Source organism: Pagrus pagrus (genome assembly GCF_965226575.1).
Source record: "Pagrus pagrus genome assembly, chromosome: 1".
Taxonomy (NCBI): Eukaryota; Metazoa; Chordata; class Actinopteri; order Spariformes; family Sparidae; genus Pagrus; species Pagrus pagrus.
This window is the reverse complement of record NC_140185.1, coordinates 7,978,399-7,993,080: the sequence shown is the minus strand read 5'-3', so window position 1 is coordinate 7,993,080 and position 14,682 is coordinate 7,978,399. Positions and strand designations below refer to the sequence as shown.

The following is a 14,682-nucleotide window of genomic DNA, read 5'->3' as shown; positions in this document are numbered from 1 at the left end:
AAATAATATTTATGCAAATTAGTTTAAAGTTTATCTGAAATACTTGAGTCGTATTTAAGATTAATCTTTAATCATCTTTAAAGGAGCAAGATGTTGGTTTAAAGTTTATGTTTGAGGCGTAAACATGCAACAACAGGAGGTTTCTTCATTTCCAGTCTGATGCTGGTGCAGAAGTAGAGAAACACTGCGGGCCATGCAGTGGCAAATGTTGAGTGTTAGCAGGGTAGAAATGTACATTATCCATGCTTCTCTAGTTTAAATACCTTATCTCACTCCATTGAACTGGACAAATAGCTTACACCCAAATGGAAATGATGGTTGTATCCATTTACCTCACATGAGTGAAGTCTGTAACTGGTATTGTAGTATGTGTACATACCACAGAGCAAGTCAACATGTCTTCTCAGTGCCTTGCAAATCATTGACATGAACATAAGCTGGCTCTTGTGCAGCACAATCCAAGTATTCTCAAAGCAATACAATGTCCCAGTGATATTCCTCCAGGAGTTGTTGCTTGTCTCCACTGTTGCAGACATTCACACTTTCTGTCACGGTTCACACGCTCGACTTGAATGGCATCCATCTGTCGTCGCACTCTTGCAGCGTACAGACAACTACATAACAAACTAAAAGAGCTCCGCTCCCATTGAGTTTATTACATTTACTTTTGCTTGCTTTCATCAAAGAAGGAATAATATATGCCAGATTCATTTAGCTACTTTTTTCTAAATTGAATTTAACATAATTTGAGTTCATTTATTTGAGGCAGAATATGCATATGAGGAGCTCAGAGGAACGATTGAGGCAGTGGCAACAGCTTCACAGCCTGAGTAGTGTCGCGGGTCAGGCAGTGCCAGAGGAAGAAGAGCGCTGTAACCCTGCTTGAGGAGCAGACTAAATATTATATTTCAACACTTCACAAATGCAGACTAGCCTGGGAAAAAAAGATCAGACGGAGAACGTGCATGCCAGTAGTTCATTACTGGGTGACTTCCTGTCTGACTGGGGCATCTTCTGTGCACAGCTGACACAGCAAAATAATGAAACGGCTCCACGGTGGCTCTGACACAAGCATCTAAAAACTGGATCACAAATGCATTCAGTAGAGGTCGATGTGTGTGATGGGAATGATGCTGCACTCAAAAAACAGCATTCTCAGTGAAAACAAGTAATGTTGAAAAGTAAGCAGACTTCAGAACATGTGCATTAGGCTGTATGAGATGAATAAGAGTAGTTGTTGTGTGTTCCAACTAATGTGGCTGTGAGAATTGTTGCATCACCACTTCCTGTATGTCTGTTTTCTCTAGTCAAGACAACCGTTCTGGACTACCAGAGTCCCACCACTGGCCTTTTCCCGGTCAAAACATGCTCCACCTGCAAGGAGGCCAAGGTCCGGGACTCCCTGTACTGTGCTGCTGGTGCCTGGGCCCTGGCTTTGGCCCACCGGTAAGCAACACCTTGCACTCTCCCACTTTTGGTTCAGGTTGGCACACGCACAAAATTATGTTTCAGCATTTATTAAAAATGATAGGCCCTTGAAAGGAGGCTTCTCATTTTTAGCTAATTTTCCTAGCTTAAAAGACAATTGCAGCTAGTAGATTGCATCAGCTATAGCTAGCTTGATATTTTTTTTACAGTATTTTACATAATGTGCTGAAAAACTGAGGCTAATGCTACATGCCACTGACAAATACTATTTATGTTTGGTAAATGTAATGTTTGCTCAGATGAAGACCTTCTTGGGTTGCTGGAGTGTAAACTTCCCCAAATTAATTAAGGAGCAGGACAGAACTGCTAACATTAGCCTACATTCGGATAGCATCCAGGACCACACGGTGGAAGTACCACACAGTGAATGTGTTGGTCGTGAATGAATACTTTTTTTTTTTTTTACATAATGTGTTATTTTACATAATAGTGTTGGATGAATGAAGTGCTCCTTGGCCTCACTGCTGTAGGTTGTATGCTTGTTAGCCTGTGATGCTAGAGACTGTAGCTTATCTTCAAGCAGATAAACATGTATTTACTACATTATTATTATGCTTTTACAAAACAAATCCATCAAACACTATAGTAAGAGTATTGCTGTTATTACAACCACATGCACCTAACTGTATGTTCAGTGGTTGTCGGTTGTTATTGGCATTGAGTTTTTCTCGTTGTTGGATTTTAAAAACAAACAGCCAGCAGAGGAGCTGATGTAGCAGATTGTGAATCATAGTTTCCCCGCTGGTGAATACACCACCTAGCTGTCAAAGCTGCATTGTCTTTGAACAGGATGGGTGGTGGAGCAGCGAAGGGACAGCCTGGCGGACAGCCTGCCTGCTTGCTCCATGTAAAGAGCCTAGAGACACTGTAGAATAAGTGAAGAGATCAGAGGGTTATTACAGCTCAAAGACCACTGAAAACACAGTACTGGGGTGTCTGTGTAACAGTTACACAGTCAAGCACGAACGAAACGAAACGAAACCAACAAAGTCATCCAATCAGAGGCGGAGTAGGGCGGGTCTTATGAGAACGTGCCTGTCTTCTTTTGAGCAGTATGACTGTGCCCTCTGCTGTTCAAACAGAACTGTATAATGACAAGGAGACACAGGGGAATGGATTCATACTGATTTCCCTTGCTGGATCCATGAGCTTTTACGAGCAAAATAATCACTTGATAGGTTGGTACATATCGTCACAGTCCCACCACTGTATCGCGAAATCCATCAACATCCCTCATTGAGACTCATTCCCAACTTGTCAAACAGCCTACTGACGCTTTGGGTTGGTGGACGGCCAAACCTACCAACCCAAAGCATCAGTATGTGACAAGTTGTGAATAAGACTCACAATCAACCGACCAACGCAATACCTCTCGTCTCACCCTCACCTACAGTGGACGCTAAAAGCAGGGCCCTCTCTAGAGCCAGTGTTTGGTTTGTCTGTTCAGGTCTACTGTAGAAACATGGCGGTGCAACATGACAGACAAGCACAGAGGACCCACTTCATCTGTGACATGAAAGGCTCATTCTAAAATGACAAAAGACAGTGATTGTTAGCTTCAGGTGATTACCCACTAATGAAAACATGATTATCAATGTAGAATATATATAAAAAATCTACATACTGGACCTTTAAGAAGATGGAGCATTATGTGCAGCGCAGACCAAGAATCCTTCATCAGTTTACTGTTACTGTTTCACAGCTTGCCGCCCCGTGTCCCTTCTTCTTCGACTTTGGGTTTTGTTTCACTCTTTTCTGTTTCACGCTCACTGCCCCCGATCTCTAATCTGCCTCTGTCATTTGAAGGCTTTGCTTTGTAAACATTCAGGGATTATTGATTCAAGGAGAACACTTTAGAATTTCACTGGAAACCATCTGAAGGCCTCAAACTCCTTTATCAACTGTCCCTGCGCTTGATGCCCGCATTCCTCAGTGATTAGTTTCTAGGGAAAAGAGCACTTCCACGAAATGAGCCTATAATAGGACAGAGTGAGACGAGAAGGGATGGAGAGAGTGATGTGGAGAGAGCGAGAGATTGCGAGGATAGAGACAGAGAGCAGGAAAGAGACACTGAAAGAGGAGAGTTAGAAATTGAGGTGGACAAAGGGAGAGATGAGGGGGACGAGAGATAAGAGACAGGGAGAGGAGATGGGAGGAAAGACGGAGTGATGAAATGAGATGGAGGGGGAAGACAGAAGGGAAGAGAGGGGTAAAAATAGAGTGTACTGCAGTGATGTGACCAGCGGCAGATCCCCGTCATCAGTCATGGCTGCCTTCTATTAGAATTGTCACTGGGATTTAATTAAGATAATTCTCATCTGACAGGCTTGGCTAGTGCCATTACTTACTTCACGCCCAGCTGCAGCGCATCTGTTTGAGTGTGTGTGATATTCACTGACTCGACTTGAACTTGACTGCCAGAAACTCTGATTCTAAGTAAACATGATATATTTGATTCAACATATTTCATTCTTTATTTTGAGATATACTGTATATATATATATTCTGTGGGATGGGCTGTCTGCTTTCAGACCCATGTTTAGATGAGTTTATCATAATTTCTCATAAGGTGTTTAACCATTTGCATTTTCCTGATTAATTGTAATTAAATCTGAAGCGCTGTGTGTTACTGTGACCCCTGATCAGTGCTGGATCACCTCATACATAGTACATTGTTGAAGACATGCAGTGCAGTAATGAATGCCCAATGAAGTACTTTAAAACAGGATGTTAGAAGATGAAAAGCTGCACGCTGTATCCTCTGACTGTCCTCAGTTTTGATGCGCAGGGTCACATCTAAAAGACAGTGTGATTGATGTATGGTGTGCCACTGAAATTTAAACAATTTTAACCTCTCCTCTGTTGATACCCAGAGTCATTATTAGCCTGACCTTTGTTATGAGCATCTGAGATCTGCCCTCCCCCACCAGGAGTGTGCTAACTCCCACTGTTGTCACTGTAACCGTAATTGATTGACTTCTGAATGGCATGCCACTTATAAATTGTGTAGGCAGGTGGTTGCATTTAGACCTGCAGCAACCCATTCACCAGAATAAATGCTGGTAATGAGTATATATCTGCAAACCATGAGCATGTTGGAATTCCTTGTTTCTGTATGTTGCAACTTACCTTTACAGCTGGAAAATGTTTTGACACCTTGTTCATAATATCCATGGTTCAGCATTTACAAATGTTGAACTCCAAATCCTGACATGAAAGTAAACATAAAATGATGTGAAATGACAGGCAGCTCATTCATTGGGAGGTTTAGGTGACTGTCGTAGATCCAAATCAGTCCAGATGTTCAGAGCAGGGTTTGTAGTAGAACAAAATCGGTGCTGGTCCAGGTGTCCTGGAGGATTTCAATGTCCCGAACAGATGGGAGAAATTTCTTATATTATATTGAGCTTAAAAATAATTCTCGGAGACTGCTGCTGCTGTGAATGAGACTCAACAGTCAACTATATTTGAAAGAGAAGATGGGTGGTTGATTGTTGAGTCTCATTCCAATGCTGGCTCTGGCCAAGCAACCATCACAAAGTCTTGGTATTTGCCTACCTCAGAATGGGACTCAACAATCAACTGTCTTTCTCCAGAATAGCTTCCCCTACCTCTAAAATAATTCAAATGCATACAACTCATTGTGCCAAGAGGGAACTATTTTCACTGGACGTTATAACTGGAGAGATTTAAATGTCAGACACCGATGGATTTTCCTGGTAAAACCAAGTCATTCAACAGTTTATCGCACCTTTATTCATCCTCTCTGATGGACACAGACCCACGAAGAAATAACTAATTATGAGCTTTATTATTTGAGTCTTATTTGGAACTCATTATGTCATAAATAATGATGAACAGGTAGAGAAACTTGTTCCTATAGTTGTACACGCCAGTGTTAATTTGAGTACCTTGATATTACTGCAGTGCCCATCCACATGAGGAACTGTGTTGTCAAGGGTTATTTCTATATGCCGTACTAGTATTTGTGGTGGACTTGCACTGCTTTTGAATAAATATGTGTCTGGCAAACCTCCGGGTGAGCCAAACTTATTTAAAAGATAATGTGAATACAGTTATTATTACAAACATCCATTACAGTCTACAGATCGACAACCTGGTTCAACTTCAATCAGTTTTACCTCTGAGTGCTTTAGATAATCTGACTTAACTGTTGGCTTAGTTATACTTGCATGCTTTTTCCTCTCTGACTTTGTTGCATTGATGTCGTAATGTGATGAAGACAATAAAAGTTTTAATAAACCAGAATGATCTTTTAAAATCAGTTTGTTTGCGGTTCATGTTTTATCCACTCATTGTGTGTTCTGCGTGTTCACCCCGCTGTGCAGGCGCATTGATGACGATTTGGGGCGGACCCATGAATTGGAGCATTCTGCCATTAAGTGCATGAGAGGGATCCTCTACTGCTACATGAGACAGGCTGATAAGGTGAGCTTTCTGCCAGAATCCACTCAGCTGCTGTTTTCACACTGCATTTTTGTGTAAAAGCACCCCACGGTTACACACACTATATCGCTGATCAAAGGTGTAATCCTGGGCGGCTCTTTATCAAAGTCTCTCAGAGCAGGAGCACTGGACACATCTGGTTCGTCTTTCATATCATAACAAATGACAATGCGAGCCAGTTGCCTCAATCCTGAGGGCTTAATAACCGGCAATCAGTTAATTGCCGAAGACTTCTGCTCCGATGGGGGAAATTTCACGCACCGTCTGCAAGAAACCTGATGCATGCACATGAGTAGGCTGTGAATGAAAACTGGCAAAACGCACATTTTTTATGTACGCATAGCAGAGCAAGATAAGTCCTTTTTATGCTGTTTTTTGTTCCTTATCATGAATAACATCTATTAATAGAGCAGCCTACTGTGTCACTGTGTACGTGCATGTGTACGGTGTGTGCCTTCGACAGCCATTCTGTTTCATCTTGCCTCGACCTTGACGACCTAATTTAGGGGAGAGCTTTCCTGTGTCTTAATTACAGAGCTGCGTTTACACAGTTAATTACACAGAGCTGCGTTCGTTACGGCCCCTGTCTCCAGCACTCACGGAGAACATGGCATTTTTAATGGAGACGTGACACAGGGCCACCGCTGGGCAAATATCACAGAGCAAATACAGCAGCTGGGCCCCACTGTCTGTCAATAGTATGATGTGTAGGGAACTGAGGTACTGACCCTCAGAAATATAGAATTTTGCCAAGTGAAAATATTCTGGGGTCGGGACAAACCAATAGTCAGAACTGTCAGGTGGAGAGACAGGAAGTCAAAACCAGCAGATGTTTGATTCTAGAGACTAGAGGTCATCTGTCCAGCTGGGTGAGGTCAGAGAAAGTAACCAATGATTGTATAGTGGACGGAAAACTGATTAAATATGTGGATGTTTTAAAAATGTGGACTCACCTTTAGTAAAACATATTTGCTAATGTAAATTAAACTTGAGAAGTGTCAGGGTTCAGTGTTTCCCACAGAATGGCCATCTGTTTGACAACCTGCAAATGAAACTAAAAAAATAATCAATTTTCTTTTTCAAAATTGCTTTAAATGTCCACATCAGTGCACACAGACATTCCTGTTTCTCTCTCCCAGTATGCGTCTGCTCTGTTTGCTTTCTTCGTCAGCAGCATGTTTTATAAAGTCGCTCAAGAAACAAACCTCCTGTTATGGATTTTATTTACAACAGCAGGGGAGCCACATGTGGAGGACACTTGTTGCTAATCATGTAGCCTATCGAAACCAACACAGTACACAATAACATCACGACACCCAGGTGCACTTACGAGACAAAAATAGGACTACATTAAATAGGAGGGGTCGAATCACAGTCCAGGAGGGATGTAATATCAGAGAGCACCACTTTCTTCATGTGGGATTTCTCTGCAGAGCATTTGCAAATATGCGTCCGTCTCTCATATGAATAAAATGATAAATGTGGGTCGACAAATATACTTGGGTGGTTGTTAATATACCTGAGTGGCTATGTCTGTGTGGGGGAAACACCGGGGTTGCTTGACAGGCAGATAGAAATGTATGAACCAAGAAACATTAAGGGCTTAAAACATGCTGCTTACAAAGAAAATGCCTTTTTTGAATACATACATATACATACATATGTACATATCAATACCTTAAATATGAAGTTTTGGGACTTAAAGCTGCTCTAATTAGTATTTCTATATTAACAAAGGATCAAATAATTGATTATAGTGAATAAGTCCCACAAACGTATTACCCGTCTCTGCAGAATCCCTCATCTCCATGCAGCATTTAACTCATTATTGCAGTTTCACGGCCCGCCACTTAACTGTTGTGGTTCTTTTCACTGCTCTCATAGTAGCATTTTCAGCCGCAGCAGGCAGCTCTTCTCTCCTAAAAAAGCTCTAAAAAAACAAAACAATGGGTGCTTCACACTAAATGGCAGACAAAGTTTACAATTAGTTGGCGGACATGGAGCATTTAGCAGTTCAACAGCCAGATTCATATTTCACTCAGGAGTTGGTCGACTAAAACAGAGTACAGCGGCTTCTTGCTTCTTAGAGCTGCTGAGAGGCTGAGACTGGGAGGATTAACCTTTTTATTAGGCGCCGTCCAATGATTAATGTCCACTCCAAGTTGTTCCATATTAAAGGTTTTATTGAATTATTCAAGGAACTAAAAACTGGTAAGGACTGTGAGCTGCACGTGCAGTAAACGAAAAATGTGCGCTCCAGGTCGCTCCTTCTCTCTAACACCGGCATCCAGGTGACAGGTGAAATTAAATAGGTTAACTAAGGGGTCCATCTCACATCACGTCATCACACCTAAATAAGTGAAAATCAACAAAAAACAAATCTAACGCAAATATATGGCTCCTTCACAGAGCTTACAGGAGAGTGAATGTTGAACCTGCATTCAACATTGGACTGATTGCTGATGTTGCTTCATAACTGCTGCATTTGTAAATAAGCGACTGTATACTGTTTATGTTCACCATGAAAATTTATAAGGAGAAAATATGTCAGTGTTGCGTTCACAGCTTGTTGCACTGCCCCCAAGAGGCCAAAGTAACAGATTTCACCTTTAAAGGGGCAACATGTAGAATTTTAGTTGAAAATCAAAAAAACTAAAACTAAAATTATCAACAGAATGTGAATGAATAACAGTTTTGACATAATGATGTCTATGTATTGTGTTGCAGAGATATCTACTTAAATTAGCATGCTAATCAGCTAGCCCTGGGACGGCCAGGACCGCCTGCGTTCTGAACTACTGTTGTACAGTTGTAAATTCAAGTGTGTCTCCTCTGCAGCCAGAAATGGCAAGGAATGACCTGGAGATTAGTTTAATAAGATGTAAGAGGTTTGTGTTGGCGGTAGATGTAAAACGAATGCACAGGGCGGGTGTGTAGAGTATGCTTTCCTATTACTGTGGAGCAGCAGGCATTGAAGTGTTTCACTAATTTGAAGCTCATATTGGCGCATTGCAGCACTCTAACCAATAGGTAAGAACTGGGGCCTCTCAGAATATCCCGAGAGTAGAACCACTTGACCCTGTGGCCCCACTGGAGCAACAATCGGAGAGACCTTGATACAGAAGTAGGTTTTATAGAAACATAAAGCAGTGCCTATTGTTGGCTGCTACTGACAGAGGTAGCTCTCTCACTCAACCACAATCACACTCAAACACACACACACACACACACACACACACACACACACACACACACACACACACTATGTATTAGCTGCTGTGGGATGGCGGGAAGTGGAGCAGTTGCATTAAAAGTGGGACAGAGGGTCTCCACTATGACCTGACTAGGAGAGAAATGGAGAGAGAGAAAGGTGGGGAAAATAGGGGAGTGTGAGAAAACAGATAAAGACACAGAGAGCAAGAGGGACAACAAAGTAAAAGGGGAGTGAATAATAGAAAGTACTTGGAAAAGAAAGGTAGGAATGAGGAGAGAGGGAGGCCAGGGGGGTTGAAAGAGAAAAAAGTGGGGAAAGCGAGGGGGGGCTTGATGATGGAGAGAGCAGCTAGAGAGGTGGAGAGAAGAGAAACAAACGAGGTAAAATGGGACAAAGGGCCAATTATTTATAACTCCGCACGTCGGGGCTGGTGGCCCAGCTGTAATTTGCCTGGGAGTCGAGTCGATGCAGCAAACATACACACAAAGCTGCCAAGAAACCACTGAGCACAAAACACCAATAACCCATTGTTCAGGATCTTTTATCCGTTTGTTGTTAACCAAGACGTAGTGTGGTTGACCCAGTTGTGACCGTTATACCGGCATCAGAGCCGACCATGTTAAGCGTTTCAGTATATCTGTTACTGCCCACAGGACAGACATGTTGATTGTTCCAAGTTACAACCGTAACCAGCACTACGTGTCACTAGAGTGTTCATGGATTCATGGAGTCGTACATTTAATGGCGCTGAACCCCCCCTTAAAGGCAGGCTTAGATGTTATAATTTCATTGGAGGCACTAAAAGTTTGCATGGACCTGAGGCTTACGAGAAATGTGTCGATGTTCTGAAGAAAATGAATGTGTTCCAATTTCTGCTGAAACCTGAATATGAAGAAGACTAAGGCTGCTGAAAAAAAGGGTTAAATAGCTCTTTATTCCAACAGTAGTCGCTGTTATAGAGTCTCTGGTCTGTCATGCCATGTGTCTCCTCCTGTTTGCTGCTGTGGCTGGCGATAAATGCGTTCACGTGGTGGCGTAAGAGGAGGGAGGGGATTGCTAACTGCAGTGACAGGAAGTAAGCTAAAACATCAACTCTTACAGCAGCTTTTAGGGTTTTGATGTTTATGCCAAAAATGGAGGCATTGAAAGAAGTCATAGTGGCACTTCAAAAAGAAGCATTTAAAGGAACATAAATGGCATATATGCACCCAAAGTAGCTGGATTTTGAAGTGGCAGATGAATTTTAATGAAGTTAATGTAATGAAAGATGGGAAAGAGTGTCAATTTAGGTGTAAGAAGATAGAATGTACAAAAACAACAAAAGCTATACAGCCATTGGAGCCTAACAGACATTACCATGCATTTACGTATTGTACAAGGCTCCAGATATGTGTTTCTGAATGGGTTCAAGGCAGCTACAGTGTATACTCTACCTATGAATTTGTGAGGAAATTAATGTCACTCCCACTCTCTTTCTCACTGCTCCCTACTTACCCTTGGCCTCTCTCTTTCACTCTGTCCTCTTTGTCCCCGTGTACCAGGTGGAGCAGTTCAAACAGGATCCCAGCCCCTCCAAGTGTCTGCACTCGGTGTTCAACGTGGACACAGGTGATGAGGTGTACACCTACGGCGACTACCACCACCTGCAGGTCAGCCGGCACGAAGACGAGTGCGGAAATTAGAAAACACTCAATCGAGAGAATAAAATTAAAAGGAGTTTTGACATACAGCAATAGCATATATACAGTGTGTCTGTATGCACTGCTAGCTATCCACCTCATTGAAATGTCCAGATCTTCTTCCTAAGGCTAAAGAGACGCGTTTTATTGCGAGTCGTAACGACTGCAGAGTAAAATCCCACGACACTACTCAGATTTTATATCTCTGGTCACATATCTGATGTAACAATATTGAAAATGATCCCGCTGGCTGTCGTCGGGGAGAAAACTGTGTGAGAAGTGAACCCTGCAAAAGATGAAGGAAACAAATTAGACTTTTGTTATTGAGTGTCGCAGAAAAATGCCCATAAAGAATGATTCATGTCTTCGTCCCTGTGATTGGTATGTACGGTCGTAAAATTGACTTTACTCAATTGACTCAGAGGTGGATGTGCATGAAACTGGCACTAAAACAACTTATTCTTCTGTCGATGGTATTGACAAAGGTCAATGTGCTGTGTAACTTCTGGATGGTGACTGTATTTCTAGTGAAGGATAGCCAATACATCAAGAGAGCGAGATGGAAAATCAAAACAATAATGCCTGCGACAAAGAAAAACTCAAAAGTAATCAAAGCTGTGTAGATTTTAAACACCCACTGTATATTCATTCACTTCTTGGCTGTGATTTTACTATGAAATAAAAGACTCTATTGTTGATGCCATTCCGATGCTAATAGCCAAATAGCTAATAAGGAGCAGACGTCTTGTAGGAAATCACAGAATTGCTCTACTGACAAATTTGGGAATATCAAACCATGTATAAGTGAAAGTAATGTTTTGGATTGTATCTCATCCACTGTGTCTGTCCATCTGTCTCTGCTGCAGATCGATGCCGTTTCTCTGTTTCTGCTGTACCTGGTGGAGATGATCTGCTCCGGTCTGCAGATCATTTACAACACTGATGAGGTAAACAAGACACTACAATCACTGCAAATGATCAGTTCTGGACATCAAGGATTAAAGCCCTGTCCTGTTTATTGGTCTGATATTGGGGCTAATCCACTAGCTGCAATCAGTATCCATCTTAAGTGTCAGACAGTTTAAAACAAATTTTCCTATTTACTTCTCCTCAAGAAAAATATTGCTTGTGATCCTGTGCAGTGGGCTGTTTTCCCCCTTATGCTCAGCATTACATTTATTGTGTATGTTTTAGAGTACGAACCCTAACCCATGAAATAGCCACTGACTTCCACAGAGGAGGTTATATTTTCACCTGTGTCCATTTGTTGGTTTGTCAGCAGGAAAACTACTAAACTAGAAACTAAACAAAATTTCCACAAAACTTGTATGAAGGATGGGTACCGGCCCAGAAAAGACCCTATGAACTTTTGGTGTGGATCCTGATAAAGGGACAGATCCTGGAAAGTTTTTACTTACTTTCTTTAACATTGCGAGATGAAGCATTTTTTAAACATTTTTTTTTATTTCTCTGGAAAAAATCCTGATGGAAAACATCAGGAGTATTTAGGTGGCTGGTATCTATGAGTGAGTATAATTGGATACAGATTTAATTATAAATTATATAATTTATATATTGGATGTCTTGAAATTTAGAGTGATTCAGGGCTCTCGAGTTTAATATTGGATTTGGCTTGATTGACTTAAAGGGGACTGTTGGGCCTTGGCAGAGGTATGCGCTCTTATATTGGATTTCCATGAGTGGACTTAATTGGCCAAATAGGGTAAATCCTACTGACTTTGATGATTCCATCTAGCAGCACCAGCAGGTCAAAATTTTAATTTGTACATCACTTTGGTTTACTACTAAGTACCTAAATTAATGTTGATGAAGGTTCTCAGTAGTCCTCTTGGATGAGGTCTCATCTTTCCCGGCCTGGACTTCCTGTAGTAGGAGGGAGTTGTCATGCGGCACAGCGTGATAGCTGTTTTGCAGCTGGGTAAGCTGTTCCTGCTTCGCGATGGCTTGTAGCTGGGCTTTGCGCTGGTATAGCAGCGCTATCTGACCAAGCACCTCTGGGATGGTGCGCTGCGGCTTTCCAACCGGGTCATTAACATAGCTTATTAGCTCCTGTAATTTCTCATCTCAGGTGCTAATGTTATAGCTATTAAGGTGGCCTCTATCCTCTATGGAGAGGTGAAGGAGACCAGCGACCGCATCCTGCAGGGCTGGGTCGTCTGACTGATGAGTAGTCCAGCTCCTGTCACACTGGGGTTTTGGCTACTCATTTTACTGATGTAGCTGTGACAGCCAGAGTGTTTAATAGACTTAGTGAGAACTGTTAGAACCATGTGGTTAGATCCCAACAGTGCTAATAGTGAAAATAGAAAACATCAAACCTACTAAACATCAACATCATATAAGCATACTAATTGTCAGTAGTACGCTGACATCAACATTCAGTACTGCTACAGCTAGTAAACCTTTGTCCTTCTCTCCTTATGTGACTTGACAACATGTTTTTAAGCATCTCTGAACTGAATCACGATTTTTATGAGAAATAGTTTTTGCCCTTTATTAGACGGTATGTTTGCACATGAAAACATATACTGTGAAAATGCATCACTAAAACAACTCTGTTTACCCTTAAACAAACGATGGGACCTAATTAGATTCATAAATCTTGAATTATGTGATGCTTTCCTCTTAAGATCCAACTACGTTCTATAAAGTCGGACCAAAGGGTTTCTAAAGCCAGTTAAATGTTCTCTAAATCCCACGCAGACATCCGAGAGCTGACACAAATGCAGGATCAGGGGACAGTATCTCACTTTTATAGCTCGGCTCACATTTATATTTTTGCTGAGCCGCTCAATTGACTTTCAACAGGGAAACATTAAGATGATTTCATTGTGGAACTTTAAATGTCCTCCTGGGAATCGAACCGGTAACATGTTATTTGGCAGCACGCCAAGCCAGACCATTACGGAAAAGGTGCTTTGAGCGGTTTCCTCCAAGTTTGATGTATCCGTCCAGTGTCTTACTTTTTTGCTTTTTCATTGTTGGACTTAATAAAACAACAAGGCGACTTGTTGGGTTTACACACTGAGCTGTTTATTGTGTGGCCCTAAGGAGCAGTTGGAACTTCATTAATTCTGTTAGTTTTTATAGTCTGCTCTTTCACAGCTTTACTTACCGCCACAGAGCACTGAAATTTGTGCCGCTGGTAAAGGAATCCATTTGTTTACTAGATTGGGCTTATCTTAAGAAAGTAAGGACATGGTGAAACATTTTGCCACTAACCAATTAGTGCGTGCAGGCTTCACTTTGTTTACAGAAAACCCTTCCTAATAACCTCTCATTTTTCTCCTTTTCTCACTGCTGATGGCAAACAATTTGACACTGGAACTTTTTGTTTGTTTGTGAGGGCAGTCCTCTTTGTGCAGCAGCCTTTATTTGCATGTTTGAACACAGCTTATTAGGTTGTGTAATTCAAGTTGAAGTGGTCTGCACCCCCCTCACTCCCCTGCCCCCTTCCTTCTATTATGAAACATCAGATCCAGTGGGCAAAAGGACTTGTGATCTCACTGAACGCTGTTTGAAAAGCGTTTCATTCGGACTAATCACATTATTACCGTATCATTCATGAGATTGTTGTTAGCTGTCACTGCTTGTGAAGTCCATCGGTGTTTACTTGACCGAGCTGGAAGCTGCATTGCGGTATTTTTTTTCCTCCTCGAGGTGGTATAGAAAGGCTGCCGCGTGTCCTTTGAGAAGATGCACTATCGACCTCCTTCCAGATGCCATTTTCAGTCTCATGCAGCATGAAATGGAGCGTCTCATTAGCCTGTGTGTATCACAGACTGTGTTTTTCCTCTCATAATACACGTGCAT

At 41.8% G+C, this 14,682-nt stretch overlaps 1 protein-coding gene across 3 annotated transcripts in view; it reads left to right on the top strand.

The window, feature by feature from the left end:
- The window catches only part of phkb (phosphorylase kinase, beta), a 109,800-nt gene that overhangs the window by 15,079 nt on the left and 80,039 nt on the right, over positions 1-14,682 (top strand). For all 3 annotated transcript variants that reach the window (XM_084354097.1, XM_084354098.1, XM_084354099.1), the window contains 4 exons: positions 1,308-1,446; positions 5,838-5,937; positions 10,711-10,818; positions 11,715-11,795. In XM_084354097.1, the coding sequence (XP_084210223.1) occupies positions 1,308-1,446; positions 5,838-5,937; positions 10,711-10,818; positions 11,715-11,795 (428 nt within the window). The remainder of the gene's footprint in view (positions 1-1,307; positions 1,447-5,837; positions 5,938-10,710; positions 10,819-11,714; positions 11,796-14,682) is intronic.